Source organism: Ciona robusta, chromosome 6, assembly GCF_009617815.1.
Source record: "Ciona robusta chromosome 6, ASM961781v2".
Lineage (NCBI taxonomy): Eukaryota > Metazoa > Chordata > Ascidiacea > Phlebobranchia > Cionidae > Ciona > Ciona robusta.
Window position 1 is genome coordinate 1,996,217 of NC_143240.1, and position 25,716 is coordinate 2,021,932.

The 25,716-nt window shown below is 32.6% G+C and overlaps 1 protein-coding gene across 5 annotated transcripts in view; it reads left to right on the top strand.

The window, feature by feature from the left end:
- The window catches only part of LOC149734830 (rap guanine nucleotide exchange factor 6-like), a 44,377-nt gene that overhangs the window by 8,357 nt on the left and 10,304 nt on the right, over positions 1-25,716 (top strand). The window contains exons 4-23 of one of the 5 annotated variants that reach the window (XM_089880331.1): positions 10,985-11,060; positions 11,934-12,071; positions 12,142-12,243; positions 12,541-12,682; positions 13,177-13,313; positions 13,688-13,849; positions 15,268-15,420; positions 16,201-16,362; positions 16,778-16,957; positions 17,184-17,307; positions 17,622-17,738; positions 18,031-18,189; positions 19,852-19,933; positions 21,183-21,370; positions 22,212-22,366; positions 22,874-22,959; positions 24,009-24,117; positions 24,544-24,661; positions 24,949-25,099; positions 25,395-25,606. In XM_089880331.1, the coding sequence (XP_089736457.1) occupies positions 10,985-11,060; positions 11,934-12,071; positions 12,142-12,243; positions 12,541-12,682; positions 13,177-13,313; positions 13,688-13,849; positions 15,268-15,420; positions 16,201-16,362; positions 16,778-16,957; positions 17,184-17,307; positions 17,622-17,738; positions 18,031-18,189; positions 19,852-19,933; positions 21,183-21,370; positions 22,212-22,366; positions 22,874-22,959; positions 24,009-24,117; positions 24,544-24,661; positions 24,949-25,099; positions 25,395-25,606 (2,753 nt within the window). Of the gene's footprint in view, positions 1-10,984; positions 11,061-11,933; positions 12,072-12,141; positions 12,244-12,540; positions 12,683-13,176; positions 13,314-13,687; positions 13,850-15,267; positions 15,421-16,200; positions 16,363-16,777; positions 16,958-17,183; positions 17,308-17,621; positions 17,739-18,030; positions 18,190-19,445; positions 19,519-19,851; positions 19,934-21,182; positions 21,371-22,211; positions 22,367-22,873; positions 22,960-24,008; positions 24,118-24,543; positions 24,662-24,948; positions 25,100-25,394; positions 25,607-25,716 lie in introns of all 5 variants that reach the window. The other 4 variants (XM_089880333.1, XM_089880332.1, XM_089880334.1 and 1 more) reach the window with 4 other exon arrangements.

Consider the following 25,716-nt stretch of genomic DNA (forward strand, 5'->3'; position numbering starts at 1 on the left):
TACAATACTAGTTGTAAATATTGTTTGTACTTGAAACTATATCGTGTATTACGTTTTAGCGTGGAGGGTATAGCTAAATTGAATGTTACAACTTAAGGATACTTCAAATATATTCAAGCGTACACCGCAAATAACAATATCACTCTACGCTGTTGTGGTATACTTAAATAATTCATACCGACAGGACAGGGCGCATGATGTATTACACACATGGCGGCCGTATTTCTTAACTGTTTAATCTAAGTTCGCATGTAAGATACGGGAACAGATGTGTTACGAAATAATGGTGTTAAATTGGCACTATAGCGTACCATTTGTGACTGTCAGTCACTGGAAACTATTGTGCCAAAACAAAGTCCTTTCCCAGCGCTACAACCCACCTTTTGTATTGTACTGTGTAACTTTAAACTGTGGCTTGAGGTACATTAGGACTCTATATCGTTTTAAGTGGAATACAAAGTAAACGAAAGCTCCCATGCTTCTACACTGTGTATTTAACACCACAAAACCGGCCAGTGTTTCCGAAAATTTTGATATCTAGTGTTTCCTAAAAAAATGTATTTAAAAAAATGTGTTTCCGAAAAATTCGCTCCTTATTTGCCACACGTTAAAATAAAACCACTAAACGTATGTTTTGCAACACTGGCACCGGTTTGTAACCCTACTTCGTGCCCATTGAAAGTGTATTATTCAACTATAAGTTACTATTTATAGACTTCGCTGACGTAGAATTGCAACTTTAGCAAACAGTAAACCAAATCTTATTAAAATTAAATGTTTAATTTTGAGCCAAAACACGTTTTTCCTGTATATTTATACATAAAATAAAATAGAGAAAAGTACTATAATGGATTTGTATTGTATATAAGAAATCTTGTAGTGTCGTATATACACCCGCTTTTCATTAGATTTAAATGTTTAATTCTGAACCAAAACAATATTTTCTATTCAGTTAGAGCAAAAAAAGAGAGCAAAATTCAAATGTATCTGTTTTTGTACTATAGCCGGTCTTTGCCGGGTAGTTTTTCATTAAATTCTAAACCAAAGCAAGATTTTTTAAGTAAAATCGAGCAAAATTCAAATATTTGAAGTAATAAAATTGCAAGTGTTTTGCAAAAAAAAGTACGTTTTGCTGTAAAGATTTTGATGTAAAATTTTTGACATGCAATATACTAATATATGGAATAGCAATTCTTCTGCTAATTTCATGCGTTAGCAGTTTTTAGCATTAAGTAATATCATATAAAAAATTTGGACCATTTCACCATATTACACACCGAAACTACTTTGTAAATTCGCTGCCTATTTCGTCCAATTTTAAAGCCAAAAATCCCCACAATTTACATACTTATAATAATTTAATATTAACATGTAACGTAACTAGTCATAACATAATACGAAACTTAGCTCTGACGTGGAACGGATTTTAAACTGCTTATTACGCCATTTAATTGGGACGAATTTTCAATTTCAAAGTCCAATTAGAATTAAAACCACTATTTAATATCTAGCTATTCATACAGTACTATGTATTATTACATTAAAAGTAACTGAAATACCGATATTGTAGTATACATCGTCATTTGATGTACATACATGACGTATTTTTATTTTGCTTGACGTAGAAAAACTCAGCCGTCAGAGGGCGATAATAAGCAAAAAATGTGACTGAAATTGTACAGGGCTTTTGCGAGTTGCGTGTGTCGTCTATGCGTACTTCCCCATTATATTTTAAACAGTGTTAATATAGGCGTTAAGAAGTAAAGCCATAAGCTACTAATAGCCCTTGACAATGTGTATAACCGGTATAATTCTGTTCTCCTACGAGGCAAGCCATGGGACCTAAGATTAGGGTAGAGTTGGCCCATTACTCCAACCCCCAGGGTGCTACAACTCATTAGTGACCACTGGGTTGGAGCAATGTCCGTTAACTGTCTTACCAAAAAAATACGGTTTTACAATGATACTGTTATGTAATACACCCCACATAAATGTATTTACAAAACTTTGACCGGCAATTACGTTCTTAAAAAGGTCCAATCCTGTAATAACAGCCGTCTGCTAAGCTACTGAATATACAATAGCTTTCCGCCCTAACAGCATGCAATTCTAGCAACCCTGTAATTCAAACACAGCATACACACGTAGTAATAATACGTTGCAGTATAGCTCAATGACAAGGACTTCCGTGTACAGTGTATACGTTCACTGTTCAGTCATAATTAAACTGTTAAAAAATGAATGAATGTAACTTGGTTTATCCTCGCGTGGCGGGGGAACAACGGTCGTTATAACATGGGTGTTCTGTTTCATACACCTCGTGCACGCTTACGAGTTACTACGTATGTAACTTTGTAGGGGATTTTTTTAGGATAAAATTGGCTTGACTTGATTTTTGTCCGTTACGTTTTCGTAACACCAGATCCTTCAAGACGCTACTATATTTCATAATCTGATTAGGGGCCTGGTATCAAAAAGTCGGTAACCATCAATCGGCAGTAACTTAATGTCTAATATCCCCTAGCGTATACCATGAGAAAATCCGCCAAGCGACACGAACTTGTAAACAAGTCTCGAATTAAGACTGTCTTGCTTTATATAAACATACAGGTTCTAGTTACAGCAGCGGTAATCGTTACCGAATCGGGGCCTTATTGTTTAGACTGTCAGATAATAATAAACTGATTTACCAGGTGCTAGAATAAGTCCTGTATTATTCTATTAATTTATGTTTTTGGTTATGTCCTACAGCGAGGCATCGGTTATGTCCTACAGAGAAACACGCTATATTATTTTAAATTTAGGACAGAGTTGACCCATTGTCCCCTAAAAATCATCTTAACCTAATAATTTAAACCATTTTTTAAAATATTTTTATAGTCAGTTTTTTGTTATGGTTTCTCATTAAAATTTTACTTCAATTTTTATCAGACATTTTTACTGCCAAAAATGGGGAACTATTTTTTATTATCTGTTTTCAATGTTACGTCATATGTGAGAAAGTGGTTGTCGGTATATCGAATCACCCTACATTGCCTATACTGTGTCTCTTAGAGCCGGTTTCCGAATATGTGGTAAATTTCGCTGGAGAATTAAGTTCAATTTGTGGAGAAAGTTGGTAATACTTTGTGGCTTTGGGCTGGAGTTGCTTACTCGTTGATAATGGTTTGTGAAAGTGGAACAGAAAGTTATTGTTGGGTTGAGAAATTTAGTGTTAAGTGAAACCGTGAAAGTGTTTGTATACCTGTATGCCTTGAAACCGAAAAGTCTGTAGTTCTTCTTTATTGGCATAGTCAGGAGTTTTGTTTTGAATAGTGGACGTATATATATTGTATGTTGGGGTAAGATGGTCCATGGAAATTGTTTTGTTGAGATATTTTAGGTGTTGAGTAAAACTGTGTGTAGAACTATGCGTCTTGAAACCGAAAAATCATTCGTTTGTTTTTAATAGTTAGCAGAGTCAGGGTTTTGTAGAAATTGTACCTAATACAGAACGTATCTAGTGATTGGGGTAAGATGGTCCGTGTTTTGTTCCGTTTTATCGTTCCATTTGGTAGTAAATAAAAGAATGTTTACAGAATTATATAACCGTATCCTCACGACTCTCAAAAATCGTTATTAACTGTTAAAAACACGATTAGGAAACATTGGATATTACGTGCTAACGGGATCCATCTTACCTTATAGTACTATAATATAGTTTTTTTTACACCTGTTTTGATCTAAAGTGTTTTGACCTTCACTGGGGCTCCAAATAGAGCCTCAGTTAAAAGGCATTTTATATTCGACCGACTCTGTAGCGTCCTATTAGTTGTAAGTGGTTCAATGTAGTTCAGTTACAGCCAGCCTATCGTCTCAAGTGTATAGCAGTGTTTTAAGATTTGACGTTCACGTTTTAACTATATTGACAAAGCTAGTCGTTTTTAAACTGGGTGTCTTTTTAATAACCTTTTAATATGTTCACTCTTATGTAGTAGTAACAAAACACTAATTTAACTGTTTTAGTATTGTTTAATAAAGTCGTTTGTTTTTTAACAGCGCATTTTTTTTCAAAGTCAGTTTTTATTTTGTATTAGGTCGTTTTTAGGCTTTTTTGTGTAGGCTACCTCGCTATTGCATTGGTAAATGCAATTTTAGCAATAAATGTAAACGGCAAACGTCGTTATTGAATTACTATATTTCTACTTTTTCGCACGTCTATCAAAGATTTCTAATTGATTTGCGACGAAAAAAGGTTTAAGCATTTAAACTAAACCCATAAAACCCCTTTGTTGTTGTCACGTTATAACACTGAGCGTGATTATATATTAGCAGAAAACAAAACATTCTTTGCATGCCCACGTTTCTGGCGAGCGTGCATGAGGTACGAGCTAATTATAGATGTCAGTTGAACTCCTCGCAACCCTCGCATATTCACTGATGCGTATCGTGTGTGTAACTTGGCTTTGTGTGCATGTTGCTACTACAGATATTGCGTGCCACGCACACTTTAAAGGGGTATTATTTGGGGGTCCAATACACGTTGCTTTGAAGCGTATAGTAGGGTGGGGGAAGATGGGACATCCTTTCGTTCTATTTTTTCGTCCAATTCACTAGTAAACATAGAATAGTCAAAGAATTATAAAACTGTATCCTCGGGACTCTCATAAACCGTTGTTAATTGTTTAAAATACGGTCAGGATATATATTTGGATATTTATGCGCTAAAGGTGTCCAAACTTCCTCCACTCTACTATATAATTTAAATCTTAAAATTACTAATTTATAGTAAAAAACGCAAAACAGTTTCTTTGTCCTTTAAACAAGATATATATACAAGTTTATATTTTTATAAAAATTTGTAATAAAACATAATAATAAATAGTTATAATTGTGGTAGGCATTTCAATTGCAACACATACGTTTACTAAAATTCTCTTTTTTGTGGTTTTTAGTATTCTGTACTTCTGGTTTATGTACCTTTAATTTAAAAGCCAGACATAGTACTGTGGGGTAAAATGGAATACTGTTATCACCTGATACCCATATTTCCTGATTGTGTTTTTAACAATTAACAACGCTGTTTAATGTCTATGTTTACTACCAAATGAGACGAGTAAAGAAAATAAAACACGTCCCATCTAACCCCTGCTATATTTTATTATTGGTAATATTTTTGTAAAATGCAATTCAATGAACGAATAAACGTATAGATTTTAACGTGTAATATAAAAACGCGGTTACTGCCTTTGATAATGTCCTTACAGACAACTTATTGACACATTTCATTGGAAAAGTACTTTTAACCCACTAACGTTATGCCCCCCTACTGATATATGTCTCCACAACTCATTATAGTAAATTGTCTCTTTCTCTGGCCAGTCTCATAGGAGACCATATTCCTTGATCTCGAAAATTTACATTGTTTTCCTGCGCTGTTATATTTAGAAACCGCCACCGTTATTTGCGCAAATTATAAATAGAATATTATAACTTCACACTTAATAAACTGACACATACACATATATAATTCAAAACGTCACAATTTAACTGTCAAAATACCCGCAATTTTTTCTATCGTCGCAATTAAACCGCAAAAATGCTTCGCGTGAGTTTTTTATTTAGCTACAAGTTCGCCGTAGCGTGAGTGCAGCTAATTCAGTTATCATTTGATTGGCATTTGGCATTTCTGGTATTTGCGTTGCAGAACTGAATGCATAATGACTGGCATGACATACGGCTTAGTCACATTGCATTCATCGGTTTCTACGTATCTATATGAGGTGTTATATGCGTTATGGTTTAAAATAGCTTTTCCAAACTCGGAAACGTAATGTCCATCTTTCCAAGTGACTTACCACTTCCGCACAGCAACTATGACGTCACAAACCAATTTGTCTATGCTGACTCATTAAGAAAAAACACGATTTATGAAACCAAAAAAATTACCGCATAAAACCCGTTCAAGTTGGCGGAATTTTTAATGGTTATTTTACTCGCTAATTATAGCTTTATGCTTCTAATGCGCAATTTCAAAGCGAAAATCACGTATTACATAATACACTACGTAGAACAATAGCTGTACTTCGTTTCACAGTAAAGGGTTTTGTGTAGTCTGCTGTTTAATCGAAAATTACGTTACTTATTGTATAGCCTATTGTTTTAACGCGTATTGTGACTTACATGTTTCACTGCCTTTAAAAAACACGCTTTGTTTCTATATTGTTTATATATAGCAAATCGAAGCTATATTATGCCAGTGAATAACCAATAACCCTAGTCAGAGCAGTTTTGCCAAAGAGTATGAAAAACGAGCGTAGCAATTAATCTTTTTCACTTTTTGTTTGTGTTGATTTATATTGTAAATATTGCAGTGTAGTTATTTATTTTAACCGAGTTATTGCGTTATGTTTAACCATTTATATTAATTATAGTGTAGTATTTATCAAAGAAAGTTCATTATTATATCGTCAGGTTGTCTCATTACTCAGTCCTCAGTATTAGCTTTACCTTTTTTTGTGAAGACGACCTGAAAGTTAAGCACCGTGTAGTTAGTGCGGTTAAGGTGTAGCCTCTTAGTCTGGGCTCACGCCAAAGCCTAGGGTACGATGCCCTTACCAAAACTCGACGCTCTTAATTTGAGATAACGTAGTTATAAGTCAATTATCATGATCTTTTAAATTTCGAGTATATATAGTAAATATATAATGTTTGGGGGGGGGGGACTTTTTAATGTTTTTGATGCAAAATTAATGCCAAATGTAGTAACTAGTAAGATATGTAAAAGATCTTTATCTTTTGAAATTATTAATAGAATAGAATTGTATAACTTTTGGGAAATTACCTAAACAGATAATCTTGATTCGCCCTCTTCACGCTTCAATGCGTGCAATATGACGTCACAATAACACCGTCACTCGCGCCAAATGAAATTTTTTTGTCGTCGTACACCCGTGGCCGTTACGCGTCGCCGACTTAGCTGTCACAACGATCGAAAACACGCCGGCGGCGATCGGCGCTGTCACAACACCAATACCTGTGAAAATCGAGCGCAAAAGTCGTCTCTCTTTCTTACGAATTTTTCTGCATTTTTTTTGACGGATTTTCGTGTCCAGCAAGCATAGATGAGCATAGGAATGTAAACATGTAGATTACGCCTGTCAGCGTGCTTGCCTGTCCGCATTATCGTACAGTTGATACACGGTGACTAATAGGCGCTGCGTCACGAAGCAGAGAATAGCTAGATAGTAGCTGACTTTATTGTACCGTGAGACATTACTAAGCAGAAGGCATCAAAGCGCGCTGTCTTAAAACTAGCTCTAATCGGAACAGGAAAACTGGTTTCAAAAGATTTATTAGAAATATAGATAACAGAAAATCCAAGGCCCAGGCAGCGAGATATTTTGGGACATTTTTCTGGCGTAACGTTTTGTATATAAAGAAAACCGTATTCTGCTGAGACAAATTAGTAAGACTGTTATGTAATTTGTTTTACTCGTTCCTAGTCAGTCTGATTTTTGTCGCGTATGTTACACTTTGACTTATTGACGATGTATTATAATTCAAAGGCTTATTGCAGATATAGTCACGCTTCAACAGATTAAAACAGGTTTAATACACTTTGTTGCAAAATTAATCTGTTTTTTTTTTGTCGAAAAATTAGCTCAAGTGCGCACTTAAAAAGCAGAGATAAACAAGTATACGAAAGAGACGTTTTCTAGTAGTATTTCTTCGTTGTCTGGTGCTTCGTAATAACTACCTTGCATCGTACAATGCTCGAAAACACATTCAGCCGTACGGAGATAGCAATTAATTTTAGACTGGCGTAACTACTACGTGCCGTTACGGTTAGTCTGTCATCGTAGCCAATTATATCAGTCAGGTATTTAATTTGTGTAATTGTAAAGATTGAGAATAGATTTTGGTACTTATATATGTATATATGTAGCGTTTCATTATACTAGATTGAAAAGGTAACTTATAAATTTGAGTTTTGTGAACGTAATTGTAAACTTTTTGCACAAAAAAAATTAATTGATGTTTCTAACTATATACTTATATATATATAGCTTTTTCATTGAGATAAACACGTAGTACCTTACAGATTATTTTGTGAACAAAATCGTAACTTTTTATATTGTAGTAAACCTCCTGCCTGACGTATATTTACATTCTGGTATTAAAACATCTGCATATAGGTACACGTCCGCCTATAAACATGTATTTCAGTCGTTTTAACATACCGTATTACTTTAAGACAGGTCCTGGCTTATAGCCAATTGGTTAATCACTAATTTACTCGCGTGTTGTTATGTATTACGTTTGTATGTGTATTTGTAATGGCAACCTTTTAACCCTGAAGCGGAAATTAACTTCTTACATTTAGTCCAAGTAACTTGTTTATCTGATACGGTCAAAGTTTATGTTTTTTGTAGCATAACCATTTTGCGTGGGTTAGCTTTTCAGTTGCGTGGTGGAAATTTACTTTCGTTCCTGTGTCAGTGTAGGCAGTATATTGCATCATAAGTTTTAGTTATGATTCATAGTATTAGACAGAGCAATTATTTGTTAAAATTTATGCTAATATAAGTGCCTTAAAGGATGAAACTGAAAAAATCAATTTTGTATGGTACATAGATTGTAGCAGAAACAGGTATATGTATAGTAATAGTATTTAACACGGAATAATAAGATTTCTGATAATTTAAGAGTCTTAAATTGATAAAAAAAACAGTACTTTTTTTGATAATATAGCATTTAGCAGAGCAGTTATTTGTGTTTAATGCGAATTGTTATAATTTCTGACAATCAAGTGCCTAAAACTGACACTATTAGTGCATTTATTTAATAACATAGCATTTATATGTATTTATTACCATTTTAAAAACTTCTGCTAAGTATTTTACTGACAGTATCAGACCATTTTGTGTGTTAACACTTCAGTATAGTACAGATACGCTAAGTAGGCCGATTTTTGTCGCGTTTTCGTTTGCACTCGTCCGCAACCATCGCGTATAGTTTCCAGCGCCTGTTCTTTCGTGCCGTGGTCCGCTTCATGCTTGAGTGCTCACGTATTCTAGGTGTGAGCTAGTTTACGGGCAAATTCAATGCTACATAAGTACCAAAACACAGCCGTATTTTTTAGCGCGCATTTTTTTAATGTTGTGTATTCTAAACCAGTGCATTTCATGTATTGCGTGAATCCTTTTTGCAGACATATAAATGTATAAATATAGTAGGGTGGGGTAAGATGGGACATATTTTTTCCTTTTTTGACCGATTTAGCAGTTAACAAGACTATTTACAGAATAATATAAATACCGTAGCCCCGACACTCTAAAATAGCGTTGTTAGTTGTTAAAACACGACCAGGAAGTATGTAGTATAGTTGCTAACGGTATTCATCTTACCCCACAGTCCTATAACTACAATATACCTATAGTAAAATACATAACAGTAGGCCCTTGATGCGTTATCAATTGCGTTTAATATTCGCCACGTTACACGTCATAGGCAGTGCTTTAATACTCAGCGATTCAACGTTTGTTTGTTTAATTCTTAAGGGACACCTCGCACGCCTTTCATCTCGCTGTAAAGGTTAACTCATTCCCTACTCTCTATTAAGCTTCGTATCCAAAATTAGATAGGCCTTTTCAATGTAGTTTGTTTTGCTTTACGTTTATTACAATTTTTCAATAGAAAAGTCGGTATTATGTGTTGAAATTGAACTTGTATGGTAGGGTGGGGAAAAACACTTTTTCATTTTATCTTTTTTCGTTCAATTTGGTAGTAAACACATAATACTCAAAGAATGATAAAACCGTATCCTCACGACTCCCATAGACCGTTGGTAATTGTTTAAAACAGGATCAGGATGAGGATATTTGGATATTCTGTGTTAAAAGAGTCCCGTCTCCCCGACCCTACTATATTAAGTTTTTCAAGTATTTTTTGCTACACTTGATTGTTAAATTATTGAGTAAAAAATGTCATAAAACATTGTTTTTATTGAGTTACATTTACTAAAATACTTTAGTAGTTAAAAACTTTTGTGCATTTTAGTAGGTCAGCGAAATGTATTGAATTACACTCAAAACTACTGTTAGAAAGTGGTAGAATGGTTTAAAGCAATTAAGTCTCTATGTACTAACCAATGCATGTCAGTTTTAGTGTATAGCAAATAACATGTATATACTATGTTTTTTGTAGGGTTAAAAACCAGTGTAAATTCGTAATGCAAAACAACACTTTAAAATCATATTTTTCATGTAAATTCTCATACAAATAGGAACATAACTTGTAGTATGATATAATTCAGTAGTAGTGTCCCATTTTAAACTATTTGCTGCATAAAACAATCTGCTAGATAAAATCTCATAACAGGAAATATGACTAAGCTTCATAAAAAATACAAATTGTATTATGTTATGATTTAATACAAGCTACAACCCATTTAACACAGTTGTTAGTCACCGTAGGGGTATGTTTTGTATTTTGATGATGTATTAGACAGTGTAATTTGGTTGTTTTTTTCTTATATTTTGACTGCAAGCTTATAAGTAAAAGCTTTGTTACAATCTAAATTTGATGTATTTAAGAGAAAAAATGTTGCTTAGAAAATGTTGAATTTGTACTTTTCTGCACCTTTTCTGTTAAAAGTCCCTTAAAAAGTGTTTCAGTTATATTGTTTTTACATTTTGTTTGTATAGTTGCATAGAATTTTTTGAAATTGCAAAGTTCATAAGTTTTGTGTTAAAAAGTGCTTAGAAAGTTTTGCAATAATACTTTTTGTACATTTTCAATTTAAATTTCTAGAAAGTGTTAAAATTGCAATTTTCTGTACAGTATCGTGTTTAGAGTAGAAAGAATTTCAAATGTGTTACAAAACAGTCAGGTTCACAGGCATAGATACATAACAGCAGGTTTATTGTAGTGTGATAACTGTCATAACATACTATATAGTTATGTAAACATCATCTATCAATTTCTGTCTTTCCTTTCACAGCTTTGGTAAACAAATACCTGGTACAAAACGAAGAGGTTGCCAATGTTTGGTTCTGGAATCTTCTGAAATGATCGCAGTAAGTATTAATTTAACTGTTTTGATAATTCACATAGTTCAAATAAACGTAAAAACAAAAAAAAACTTATTTAAAGTTGTATTTTTTTGCACTATTCGTTTTGTAGTTTCAGTAACTGTGTAAAAATATCATATAAAAATTACTGTGTTAGCTTATTCTTGCATATAAACATGCTTTTTTAATCTTTTAAAATTACAACATTAAAAGCTTCGTACATTTTTTGTACAGTAATTTTGAAACATTTTTTTGTCAGTGAGAAAAAAGTGCAATTGTTTTAACTATACTAATAGAGTATAGCCAACAGTGTAAATATCAATGTATCAACTATATGCACAACTTTATAACATGTAACACTATGTACTTAATAGCAGTATCCAAATATTAGTACATATACCGGATATGTTAAGACACAAGTTAGACCTCTGGTATTTTATCTTTTCGATCATTAGAAGTTATAAGCCTGGGGATGTATATAACACACCACTCATTTCTTATCTGATCATAACCTGATACCATGCTTTATGAGGGAAAAATATTAAAACTCTTGCTGTTTTGTTTGTTATTTTATACATTTTATGATGTTTTTGCAATTTTTGCATTTAGTTTTTTAAAAATATTAAAACTGAGCTGTTATAGTTGTTTTTATATATATATTTTCACATTTTATGATGTTTTTGCTATATTTTTGCATTTAGTTTTTAGAAAAATTTTAACCTTTGCTGTTTCATTTGATATTTTTATACATATATTTACGATGGTTTCACTATTCCATTTTTTTTGCATTTAAAATTTAAAACGTTCCTTTCGTATTTAAAAATATTTCTTTGCCTAAACTATTATAAAAATCTAAAAGATAATCAATTTTTTTTTCAGATTGATTACCCCGACATGGCAATACACAGCAGTGGAATGCCCTCTCGACCTCATGCCATGCTACGACATGACACCGGACATCATTCGCCACGAGGTGCACTTGACAGCGTCGCCGAAGTTGACACATCTTCAGCAGAGGTAAAGCTACAACCCCCATGACCCAGTGGTTCCAAAATTTCCAATATTTTATTTGTTGTTTTTTTAACAGAGTTCACCCTTACACCAGTCTAGAAGCAACAGTATGCATAAGTCATCCAATGGTCAAATAATGGTTGGGGGGGACAATGTATCTCAGTTCTCAAAAGACACAGTAAGTTTTTTGTATGAATTTAGGGTCCACTAATGTTTCTGTAAGGATATCATAATACTGTCACTTAAATACAGCTGGTTAAACACCTGTGAAAAGTGGTGCAACCAATTCAAGGTCATTGTTTTGTCGGCATTTTGTAAACTACTTGTTAAAAAACTACTTGGAACCAATTCAAGGTTTAAAATGTTAAAACAACTGTCCTCAATATTTTTTCTTCTAAAATTTGGGACTACACGTCACTGCAGACACCCCTAAATTTACTCCTAAAGTCACCCTTAATTTTCTTTGATCTTCCAGGAAGAGATGGATGATTACTCAGAGCAGGATCTGGAAGAGGAAGATTCCATTTCACTTCATTCTTCTTCTTCCATCATCATCAAAGATCTTGTTATCGATGTTTTAAAGAAAGATATTTCGGATAGAAACGGAGATGATTTAGGTATAGGTTGTTTATTGTTTATATTGTTTAACATCATGGTGGAGTGGTTAGACCTTGTCTCCAACTAAGAGGTTATGGGTTCAAGGCTCTATTAGTCTATTCTATTCTTTGAGTGTGAGGTCCTTGTCAAGGACCTGGGATTTAGGCCAGATTTGGCCTGTTACCCCAACACCCGGGAAGCGCGTTTAAGTTTTTATGCGACCAATGCCGCTACATCTCGGACTCCAACGACAACACAGGGGTTTAAGGCTCAATGCTGCTACCATTGTGGGCGAATGTGTTCTTGGAAAGACACTTACAAAAATTGCTCCAACGCAGTGGTTCTTATGGGTTGTCTAAATTATCAGCCTTGTAGCAAAAAAGTAAATCAACCACAAAGTTACATAGGTGGTAACTTGTAACCGGGCATGAGGTGTATGAAACACCTGTGTTATAACAACTGTGCTTGCGAGGATAAAGCTAGTTAAATTCATTATATAAAAAATATTTTACAGAAATTCTTCTTGAATTCACAAAAAGCTTGCAAGCGTTTTCAAATTTAACGGAACCCATACGAAGAGCTTTATGTAAAGTGATGGTTTTTGCATGGGTGGAAAAAGCTGGCACTGTTGTGCTTAAGGATAACGAATTGGTATGGGATATAGTTCATGCAATTTATGTTTTTTTTAATCCATTTTGGTAGAAACATTAAAACCCTTTTTTGATGTAGTTTTTTAAAGGGTAGAAAATTACTCTTTTGAGGTAAATCTGTTTATATGTTTTATCTATTTAAAAAGTAAACTGTAAAAATTCTGTTTTTTGTTAATAGAATGTTTTTTTCATTGTTTTTAGACATTTTTATACTTTATTTTATATATTGTTATATGAAAAATGACATTATTTTCTTTTTTACTTTGTTTAATTAATTCCAGTTTTTCAAAATATTACGATTGCTTTTCAAAAGCTATAACCCAAACAAAAAGATGCCAATACAAAACAAAACATAAGATTTAATTTCCCATACAGCTTGACTCCTGGTCAGTTATAATCAACGGGAATGTACAAGTCCGTAAAGATGGGACAGAAGAAGACGTATGTTTGAGTATGGGGGATAGTTTTGGTGTACAACCCACTCTCCAACCTCAGCAGCATAATGGAGTTATGTACACAATGTGTGACGATTGTCAGGTATGGTATAATTCATAATGTAACAACTCTTTAATGGATATTATGTGTACAATTAGTCCAACCCAGTGGTCACTTATGGGTTGTCCAAATTGTCAGGCATAGAGAAAAAAACAATCACCCACAAAGTTACATACGTGGTAACTCGTAAGCGGGCACGAGGTGTATGAAACAGAACACGGTGTTATAACAACTGTCGTTTTTTGGCCCTGTGAGAATACAGCAAGTTACATTTATTAATGTATTCATATTGTTATACCGTCTGCCTTTATGGGCACAAAACTTATATAAATGCTTGAAAGGCAGTGATAGTTAGACACACAGTTTTATACAAAAATGTTTTGTTTCCAAATTGTCATGATTTTTTATAATAATAAAAAAAATTCCTTCTGGTATAGAAAGTTGAACAAAATTTGTTGTTTTTAAAATGGCAACACTGTAAAAATTCCATGGCAACACTTTTGTAAAGTTCAAGTTTAAGTTAAGTAAGTTAGGTTGGTTTAAGTAGGATTATGAGTGACTTACGTTACAAAAATTTCAGCCTGACTGGTAATGCCACATATTTTAGTTGTGTGTGTGTTGCATAGTGTATCATGTGTCTGTATACCTTTAGTAGGATACAACAGTTCTTAATAAGTCTGTGTACTTAACACTTTCATTTTTTACATTCTGCCAAAAATAACACAAGTTTTTTCGGAAATTTTCAAATTTAGCAGAACGTTTTATTTTTTGTAAAAAAAACAACCCGTTTTTTTGAAAATTGATGGATTTTATCTAAAAATTTACAGGCAAATAATCAATGGCAATATCTAATATGCATTAATTTAAAAAATGTATAAAAGCTTGCAAAATTATTAATAACTTAAATAATTAAAAATTATATGAAGAACTTAAATCTAAAAAGGCATCGTTTTTACTTGAAAATATGGCAGAAATAGATTAAGTACCTTTAAAAAAGTCCTAAAAAAATTCCTTATATTCAAATTATGTTATAGTTCCAGTTCCTCTGCATGGCCACAAGAACAGTACCATTTTTTTTTCTACAAATACCAAAATACACCTAAACCAGTCATTTTTCTCTATATTCAAATTATGTTCTGGTTTCAGTTTTTGTGTATAGCCTGAAAAAATGTATTAAAACTTGCAAAATTTCTAAAAATAGGTTTAAAATTGCATATAACAAATTGAAAATGTAATCATTTTCTGGTAGAAATAGTAAAACATACTTTTTAAAAGACCCTAAAATAAGTTTCTGATATATTAATTATGTTTTTGTTTTAGTTCCTGTGCATAGCCAGAAAAAGGTGTATTAAAACCTAATAAAAAATCTAAAAACACGTCATTTTTTTTGCTAAAAATAGTAAAATACACCTAAAGCAGTCAATTGTTTTCCTAATATTCAAATTATTTTCTGGTTTCAGTTCCTGTGCATAGCCCAGCCTGAGTATTGCCAAGTTCTCCATCAAGGTCAAGAAAATATACAGAATGTTTATAATGAAGCTGGAGATCTTGTTATGGTGAAAGAGAAGCGAGAATTTGAAGGCGGAACGAAGATTGGAAACATTGTTATTAGGGTATGTGTTTGTGTTTTATCTGGTTGGGTGTTTGTGGTTTATTGGGCCAGGTGTTTGTGTTGTACTTGTATGCCATTGGCAAAACATTGGGGGATTTTTTGTGATAATATATGATGGTATATATTTTTCCAATGTGTTCTGTTTATTCTGGGTTAGTGTTTGTGTTTTATCTGGCTCTGTGTTTGTGGTTTAATACCCAATTTTTAAATCTTTTAAAATTTGGGTATTAAGCCAAAATTTTAAGTGACATCATTTCCTTTGCGCCTCAATTTCAAATATAAAACAGCTTTTTACTTTGCTAAATGTCTATAAAAACAAGCAGAGCCAAAGTATATTGCATTCACCACATTAATCAATGAGGTTCCCTATGTTATCGGTTATTTTAACACTGTTACCCCCCCAATAAACTACTTATACCCAATTAAATTTGACTATATATACCCTAGGACCCAGTATCACAAAATAACATTAGTTATATTAATATATATAACGAGTATAATAATTAATTACTACGTAACCAAACCTACTATACCCCTATACAGTGGCGCAGCCAGAGAATAAATTAAGGGGGGTTTTAATCAAAAAATTTTCATCTTTTTTTAAATTTTTTTTTTAATTAATTTTTTCGGGGTTTTAAAAAAGGGGGGTTTGCGACACCCTAACCCCCCTCCCCCTGGCTGCGCCACTGCCCCTATGTAACAAAATAACTAGCAAATTTATATAACACATTAAGTAGCAAATATACTACAGTATTTTAACAATAAACACAAATGCCAACAGGGCAATGCCGACAGTTTAATGCATCACCTGCTCGAAGAGAATTCCATAGACACAACATATACAGAAGATTTTCTTCTAACGTACCGTGCTTTTAACAACGACCCGCTGAAAATATCAAACAAATTACTCGAGTGGTTTGACAGCGTTATGTTTCGAGATAAAGTAAGTTTTTTCTTCTTTTATATTTTGAATTATAGGCATAAATGAAGGGTGCTTAAGACACCCATGTTATAACTTGACAGTGAGCATGATGTGTATGAATACACAATGTGTGTCTGGTGTATAAGAAGACGCCTATGTTATAACTTGACAGTAAGCGTGAGGTGTATGAATACACCCTGTGTGTCTGGTGTATAAGAAGACACCCATGTTATAACTCGACACTGATTATTTATAAATTATAAAAATCCGCATAAGTTCCTTATGTAAATCCAACAGTCCAGCTGTATAATCTAACCCTTAACAGTTTATACCCAAACTCATATTTATCTTAATCCAATACCTATTTATTGACTCCTACAACCACCTATTTACCCCTAAAACCCCCTATTTACCCCTAAAACCCCCTATTTACCAGGTTATCCGCGTTATACTTCTCTGGATAAACAATCATTTCAATGACTTTGAATGTGACTGGCGTATGATGAATGTTCTGGAGAAATTTGAGGAGAAATTACACCAAGCAAACTTGCATGGACAAACTAAGCTCTTTAACATTGCTTGTACAGCTAAAGCCCAAGCCAGAACCGTTACAATTGTAAGTTTTTGTCAATTTTATTTAATTTTGTTATTATTTACAGTTGTACTTTCAAAATTGCAAGTTTTTTGTCAATTTATTTATTTTTGTTAATATACACAAATGTACTTTTAAAATTGTAAGTTTTTTCGTTCTGTAAGACCTGGTCTTAATAAAATAGATTAAAAATCTATAAAAAAGTAAGTTAATTGGACACATCTTTTTGACAAATATCTTTTTTCACCAGACTCGTCCTTCCAGCGAGGCAGAGCTTTGCTTCCAAATTCTTGGGGGGTCTGAGAAAAACTTTCCTATCTACATTTCATCTGTTCTAGAAGGTTCGGAGGGTGAAACTAAAGGGGTCAAACGAGGTCAGTATCATAGAAACCAAAATATATATTTTTTAACTTTTTTTATGAAAAAAATTAAAACGTATTTTTTATATTAAAATGCATTTAAAATGTAAGCATGGGATGAGTGTAAAATTTATCTAAATTTTTAAAACATTCACAAATGATTTTTTTCATTAAATATTGGTAAAACCTTAACACTATGCACATTTTCAGTGCGAAAAAAATATGCAAAACCTTTAGAATAAGTGAAAAATTTTCCCAAAATTGTAAAAACCTTGGTAAATAAAAAGTTGTTAGTTAAAGTTTTAGTTATACTTTTAAATTCTGCACAGGTGACTTACTGCTTGAAGTAAACGGTCAAAACTTTGAAAAACTAACTCTAGAAAAAGCTACAGCGATTTTGAAGAAAAACACAGAATTACGCCTTACTTTGAAAACAAGTTTATTTGGTAAGTTGTTCATTGGAACTTTTAAACCAGAGTTGATTATTATAAGCAGAGTCTTACTATTATGCATAAAATAACTGTACAATTTAAATAATCCTTATCAGTGTCTGTTTTAGTCATTTTGTTGTTACTGTTGGGAAGAATTGTAAAACTGTATCCTCACGACTCCCATAGACCTTTGTAAATTTTTTAAAATCCGATCAGGATATTTAAATACTATGTGAAAAAGGTGTCCTATCTTCCCCTACCCTACTATATAAAAAACAATCTCTATATTGACGTTTTTTTCATCTAGCTTTCAAAGAGATGGTCTCAGAACTGAGTAATCCTCAAAAGAAGAAAAAGCACAAAACGGATGAAAAAAACATCTTTTTCCCTCCCGGGCAGCGTGGAGGTCGAATGTCTCTCACTATGATGAGTGAAACAGATGCTTTTGACCAAAAACACAAAAAAGGTACGAAATTTTGGTTAAAACATTAAAATTATACTATTTTATCTTCAAAATGTAGAAAATTGTGCTTAAAATTAGGTATTTTATGATAAAATATTAGGAAAGGTAGTAAATCTGGCAGAAAATTAGCATTTTTTATGGTTAAGGCTATGCAAGGTACAAAATTCCTTTGATTATATATATATGAACATACAAGTTGAATGAATTAATGTAACTTATTTATTTTTGCGTGGCCGGAAAACAAGATTTGTTATAACGCGGGTGTTCTGTTTTATACACCTTGTACAAGTTACCACGTTTATAACTGTATGGGTGTTTTTGAATTGTTTAACAATAATGGCGATTGTTACATATATAAGTATATAAAAATCCACAGTTGAGTTACTGCCTAAGTTTCGTAAATCTCGAAAATTGAGTCTGATTGAAAAAATCCAAAGCTTCCCCTCAAGTCTACATATTCGGTATTTTCGCGTGTGAGTTTATAGCGCAGCTCTTAGTGGTGACTGGTAGTGGGAAAACTACTTTTAAACCAATGTAGAATGGCATTTTGCATTAGATATAGGAGTATATAACACATTAAACCGGTGGCACAGCCAGAAAAAAATAAGGGAGTAAAAAAAATTTTTTTAAAGATACTTTTTAGTTTTATTTAAAGTGGGGGGTCACAACCCCTAAAACCCTTTGGCTGCGCCACAGCATTCAATTAAATAGTAGTGAAGCCAGTAGATGTTATTGTAATGTAATCTATTTTGTAGCAAATCCATGTATATATATATATATATATTAATTTTAGTGTTTGGGTAATGGGTAAACTTTAGCCTATATCCCAGGTCCCATGGCTTGCCTTGCTGTAGGGCCTTACCCATATATATGTATATATACATATATACATATATGCAGTTTGTCACAAAAAGGTTAAACTGGCTTTACTACTTAATACACCTGCAAAAATGGTGTGTAATTCATAATTATAATAGGTCTTGGAACTGCCTGTCCAAAATCTATAAAAAATATAGAAAACAAATACACATTTTATACAAGCTTTAGAAGGTTGCTGTTTTTGGGCATAAAATGCCATTAAGAAGCTTTTAGCAAAATATAGTGTTACTGAGTTAGTATATTACTTATACATATATAGGTGCCAACTTAACGTTCTAGCAGAATTTAGCAGCTTTTTGTATTAGTGTAGCAGAATACTTTGCCAAATACGATGTATTCTGTCTTTATAAGTAATAGACACTAACAAAAACATATTGTAGGCAATTCTTTAGGCGGCAAAACGAAACGTTTAATGGCAAAATTTAACGTTTTGCCCAAGATGCCTTCATTTGAGTGAGTTACAACACGTTTAGAGCATGTTTGTCGTAGTTTTTCACACGTTTGTTACACATTTACATCACATTGTGAATCATATTTAGATCAGAGCGTTGTTTTTTTGACGTTTTGTAAAAAATATTTATGTTTTGGTCCAGTTTGCAAGGTTTCGGTTGTTTGTTAGTCATTCTGTCCTACTTAATAATAGGAGAAATAAATGTATTGTTTAAAAAAATAGGAAAAAATACAATATTTGGAAAAAAATGTCCGTCTTATTGTATAAGAGAAAAAAGGGTTTCATTCAAAAATTTGCCATTGTATAAGATTTCTATTAGAACATGCAACTTTTAGGTGGAACTCTCGGCAGGGCCACGAGTAAATTAAAAAGAATGTTCAAAAAAGAAAATAATTTTACCGACTACGTGAACCGGCAGTAAGTCCATCAATCCTCAGTTAAATCTTAGTTTGGTTGAAAAAAAACGTTATTTTCTACAAAAAAATGAAAAAATCTGAGCGTTCTTCGTTGCAATTGTCATTTGAAAATGATACAATTTCTCAAAATCAGACTTCAGTTTATTTACTTTATTTTCACATTCGAATACACAAAACATGATTTGAATTGCATGTACTAACTTGAAATTGGGTGTTTTTCTCGCTTTTTAATGCATTAATCACCAATAACTTAAGCCACATTCAGATTTTAAGCCCCTAATCACATCTTAAGTCTATATTTTTGATATTTCTACCTTAAAATAATAAATTTGTTTATAAAAATTTAAGATTTAAAGATTAGAAAATTATGTGTTTTTTTTTGAACTACAAACAAAAGCTTAACTTAATCTGTCTAATGTCCAAATTTTCAACCTTTATTTTGTTATTAGTTTAATTTGCATGGTGGTTAGCATTTGTAGTGCAATAAAATGAGTTTGCATTAATCATATTACATCAATAATGCATGTCGTACTAAATTGCTTGTAACTATGCATGTATGTAGCTTACTTGATTAAGCATGATGTATATTTGTATATATTCTGTATATAGCATGTTTTATTTATGTAAATGTTAAAATGACTTTTTTCTATGAGTATATATATCGTTAAAATGCCTTTTTTTTACAATTTTTTTTGCATAAATTTAACAGTATAAACTTTATAATTAATTTGTAATATTTAAATATTGTATGCATTTTATACTAATACTGAAATTTTAATAACTGCATTTAAATTAACTATAGCTTGTTTAACTATCAGTGTTGTGCAACGAAAACTTAAAAATTTTTTTGCGAATCACCAAACATTTAGTAAATTTTAGTGTTGCGCAATAAAACACTTTGAAAGTTATCTTGCACATTACTGAAAATTTAGTAAATTTTCAGTGTTGACCGTTGGAAAACTGATTTATGTTTTTCACTGGTCAACACTGCTAGCATTGTGGTGTGGTGCACATTCTAACTTTGCGCATGTTTCTCCCCACACAAACATTCACACATCGGCATGGTAATTATCCTCACACACATTCAAACATCCATTTCATTCCCACAACTCATTCATAACAAAAAAAATTTGCAATAAAAAAATAAAAATTAAAAAAAATTTTGCGCTAAAAAATTACACAAACAAAAAAACTACAAAATAATCATTACAACACTACAAAAAAAACAACACAAAAACACAAACAAACAGTGGAGGAGACTCTAGAGTTACAATGGATGATGGTTTTTTGACCGAATCTTCCGAGCAAAAAAGAATGGTCCCTGGTTCTTCTAATACCATTGATGGATTGAGGTCTTTTAAACAAACTGCTGCCATTAGTTTGAGTAATCCTGACTTACTGGATCCTGCAGGGTTTACAGAGCTTTTAACTTTAGCAGGTAAAAACCTGGGTCATAATTTTAGGTTGGGTTAAGGTTTTTGTATTAAGGATATTTTGGGGCTTTTGACAGTTTTATTTGGTATGGGTAAGGTCTTTAGTGAGGCACACCTGAGACCTGGGATGTAGGCTTATTGGTCCCAGTCTATTCTATTCTATGAGGGTGAAGTCTTCAGTGAGGCACACCTGAGACCTGGGGTGTGAGCTTATTGGTCCCAGTCTATTCTATTCTATGAGGGTGAGGTCTTTAGTGAGGCACACCTGAGACCTGGGATGTAGGCTTATTGGTCCCAGTCTATTCTATTCTATGAGGGTGAGGTCTTCAGTGAGGCACACCTGAGACCTGGGATGTAAGCTTATTGGTCCCATTTTTAGAGAGTCCAAGTGTATGTAGTCTTATACTCAAAGCCAGTTAAGTTTTATTGCCTTTTTGTAAGTATATGTATGTATTTTCCACAAAAGCATTCTCATTTTTGTCCCTGACACAGTTAGAATTTCATAAACAGAAATAGCATTGAACTGTCAGTACATAATTATGAACTAAAGTAATATAAGTGACCCCTTTTTTAACTAATTGTAAAGTTCTATATTATACCAACTATATTTTTAACAATAAAACCAAGTATAATAGTATATATATTGGTGCCATTTTATATATATATATATACACACACATAAATTATAGTACACAAATCCTACCCTATATTACTAACTGTAACAATACTTTTTTATAAAAAATAAACTAAAAATATCAGACTATAACAACATATATATGAAAAAAACTACTGTAATTTCAATATATGACTATAAATAACCATATGAACTTTTATTTCCACGCATAGCAGAAGTCCCAGAAGATGTAATCAAAGTCTACAAAGCTGATCAAACGCATAAATTCTTGTTCGTAAATCGTGACACAACAGCAGGTGATGCTGTCCAATCGGCTTGCAAAGAGTTTGGCATAACAGAAGATCTTAAAGACTATGCTTTATACAGGGTATGTTGGGGCAAAAATAATTATGACTTTTTTTTATTTAAAAGTTTTACTAATACTAGATTTTGCGCTACGCAGAGTGGTTAGCGCTTGCCTCTGGGCAAGAGGTTATAGGTTCAAGGCTTTACTCTGCCACTATTGTGGGCGTATAATTGTTGTTTTTTGGTTTAGGAATTAAATTCAATGGTAGCAGCGAAGGGGCTTGAACCTGTAGTCTATAGGTTATATCAAGGCCTGCTAACTAACTGGGCCATCGCACTAGCTGTTTTAATTTGACTTTTTACTCAAATTTGTAATGAAACTGTACGTGTGCAAGACACTTTTCAGTAATAGCTCCAACCCAGTGGTCACTAATGGGTTGTCTAATTTGTCAGCCATATAAGAATAACCACTCTTAAAGTAGCATACATGGTTACTTTGCAAAAAAAATGAATTCTAATTTTATGTTTTAATAAATGTTTCAAAATATTACACATATACCTTTTAAATTATGATCATTTCACCCTATAGGTGTCAGTACAAGGGGAAAAGTTTGTGAAGCAATCTAAACTACCTGATCCACTTTCTAAACTGGCTGATATACCATTAGGCTCAAGGTATGTTCTACAATAATTAATAAAAATAATAACTGTAATAAATTCCGCGAATCTGTTCTGATCTGGTGCTCATAGAGTTGAACGATTCTTGTGTAAAGAAATACAGTCAGAATTTTGTGCTAGGAAACGTAACAGACAAAAACTTTGGATGTTTAACAGGCAGAGCTAAAGTATATTGCATTCGCCACATTAATCAATGAGGTTCCCTATGTTTGACAACTATAAGTGTAACTGCATTTTAGCAATGTCACCCCAGATTTTGTTTATTAGTAAGAGAAAAAAAACTTTTTATTTATTCTTTAAATAAAAAAATGTCAGTGAAAAATTGCTACAAAATAACGCTCGTAATTTTTCCCTTTCAAGTTAAAAATGCAAAAACTTAAAAGTTATTTTCAAAAATTATTTCATTTTTCAGCCCAAATTTTGATTTATGATTGTAATTTATGTTATTTAATCATGTATACTGTTTGAAGTACAGTTTAGTATTGGCATTTTAGGAAATTGGTCTAAGAATTTTAGTTTGACAAGTTATTATGGTATACGGTGTGCCTGCATATGAGTTACCACATTTGTAACTTTTTAGGTGCTTATTTTTTTGGAAGATTTTGCTTTTTTTGTGTTTGGCTGGCAATTTGTACTACTTGGTTGAAGTTGTTAATAAGTGTTTTGCCCAGTGACACATTTGCCAATAGTTTTTATTCTATTCTACATCAGGGTCCTACAGCGTGGCATGCCATGGGACCTAAGATTTAAGTCAGAGTTGGTCCATTACCCCAACACCCAGGGTGCTACAACCAATTTAGTAATCAAATGATTAGAAAAAAAACATTGAGTGTCTTGCCAAAGGACAAAAACACCTATCAGTATCGAGCATTGGACCTAGTACCCCTATACCCCTATTCAGTGGCGCAGCCAGGGGGTTTAGGGTGTCGCGACCCCCCCCCCCTTTGATACCAAAAAAAAATTAATTAAAAAACCCTCCTAACCCCCCTCCTTTTTTTTCTGGCTACGCCTATGCCCCCATTACTAATCCCTTATCCATTTCGCAGATATTACTTGAAAAACACGATGAACAGTGAACAGCTCCTACCAGACGAGCAAATACCCGATCTTTTAAAAGAAGCAAATTTCTCATTTTTAGACCTAAACTGCTTTGAGGTAAGATTTGTGTTAATACTCAAATGCATTATATAACCGTACCCTCAACACTCTAAAAAGCGTTGTTAATTGTTCAAAATCCAGGGTAAAATTTAGTAGCAGATAAACATATGCAAAAACAATTACAATATAAATTCTGTTATTTAAACTTTATGTGCGTTATTTTATGCAAAAAAAATTTACACAATTATATAACTGTAATCTTCCCCTTAATTACTTTAAAACAGCATTGTTGTTGTTAAAACACGAATAAAAAATATGGAATATTAACGGCTAGCGGTATCCATCTTACCCCACAAGGGCCACACTACTAAACAATAAGGAATTAATATGGTAGCTGTATGCTGGTATCCATCTCGGCCCACAGCACTATATGGTCAAAAAATGACCTGATTTTTTTACTGTTTAAATCCTGTTGTTATTCAGGTTGCGGTATTTCTGACACGAAAGGATTATAAAATGTTCCAAGCCACGGCTTCTACTGATTTTATTGAAGATCTTTTCCACCTTGATGCAGAACTTACACAGTTCAAGGCTTTTGAAGGTAATGGACATTTTTTTCTACAATTATGAAGAAAAATTGTGATGTTTTACCTGAACAAAGTACATTTTTTTAAATGGCAGTTTTAGTTAAATAAATGCACCATAACACTTTTAGGCTAAGACTTTAATTATGCCTGGCAGCAAAAGTGTAGTTTAAACTATCTTTTCTAATATTTTTTGAATAAAAAAAAGAAAATTTCTAACATTTTTTGCTGATTAAGTGTTGGTTTTGTTATTCACAACCATTCAAGCTGTTTTACATTATATTTTCCATCTTGCCCTCCTCAGATCTTGTGAATCGAGAGTTATTCTGGGTAGTAACAACTTTATGCAATGAACCAAACTTAATTCAACGTTCGAAAATAATTAAACATTTCGTAAAGATTGCGCATCACTGCAAAATACTCAAGAATTTAAATTCAACATTTGCTCTTATAAGGTAATGTGAAATTTTATAATTTTCGTGAAATTGTGTGATTTTTTTGGTAAAACTTTATAATTTTTATGAAACTTGGTAAATTTTTTAATTGAATTATTCTGATTTTTTTATTGAAATCCTTAAATTTTTATAACATTTTTGAATTTTTTTATTTAATGTTTGTGATTTTCATAAAATCTTTTAAATATTTTGTTAAAGTTTTTATAAATTTTGTAAATTTTTTGTTGACCATTCTGTAAGTTTTGTAAATTTTGGTTAAAATTTTAGAATTTTAACAAAATTCTTCCTAAAACAGTGGTTTAGGGTACAGAGCTGTATCCAGAATGAAGCAAACTTGGGAAAAAGTGCCGGCAAAATCAAACCGTTTATTTGAAGAGCTACAAGCCTTGATGGATCCGTCACGGAACATGTCAAAATACCGAACCCTGTTAAATGAGATGGTATCTCAACCACCAGTGATACCTTATATACCAGTCATTAAAAAAGATCTCACATTTTTGGACCTCGGTAAGCCATTGCCATTATATTTGTTAAGCATGTATATTGTGTTCCTGAAAACGTAGGAAATGCATTTTTTTGCATTACTTAGAAATAGTTTTTTTTATCGTCCAGTTTGG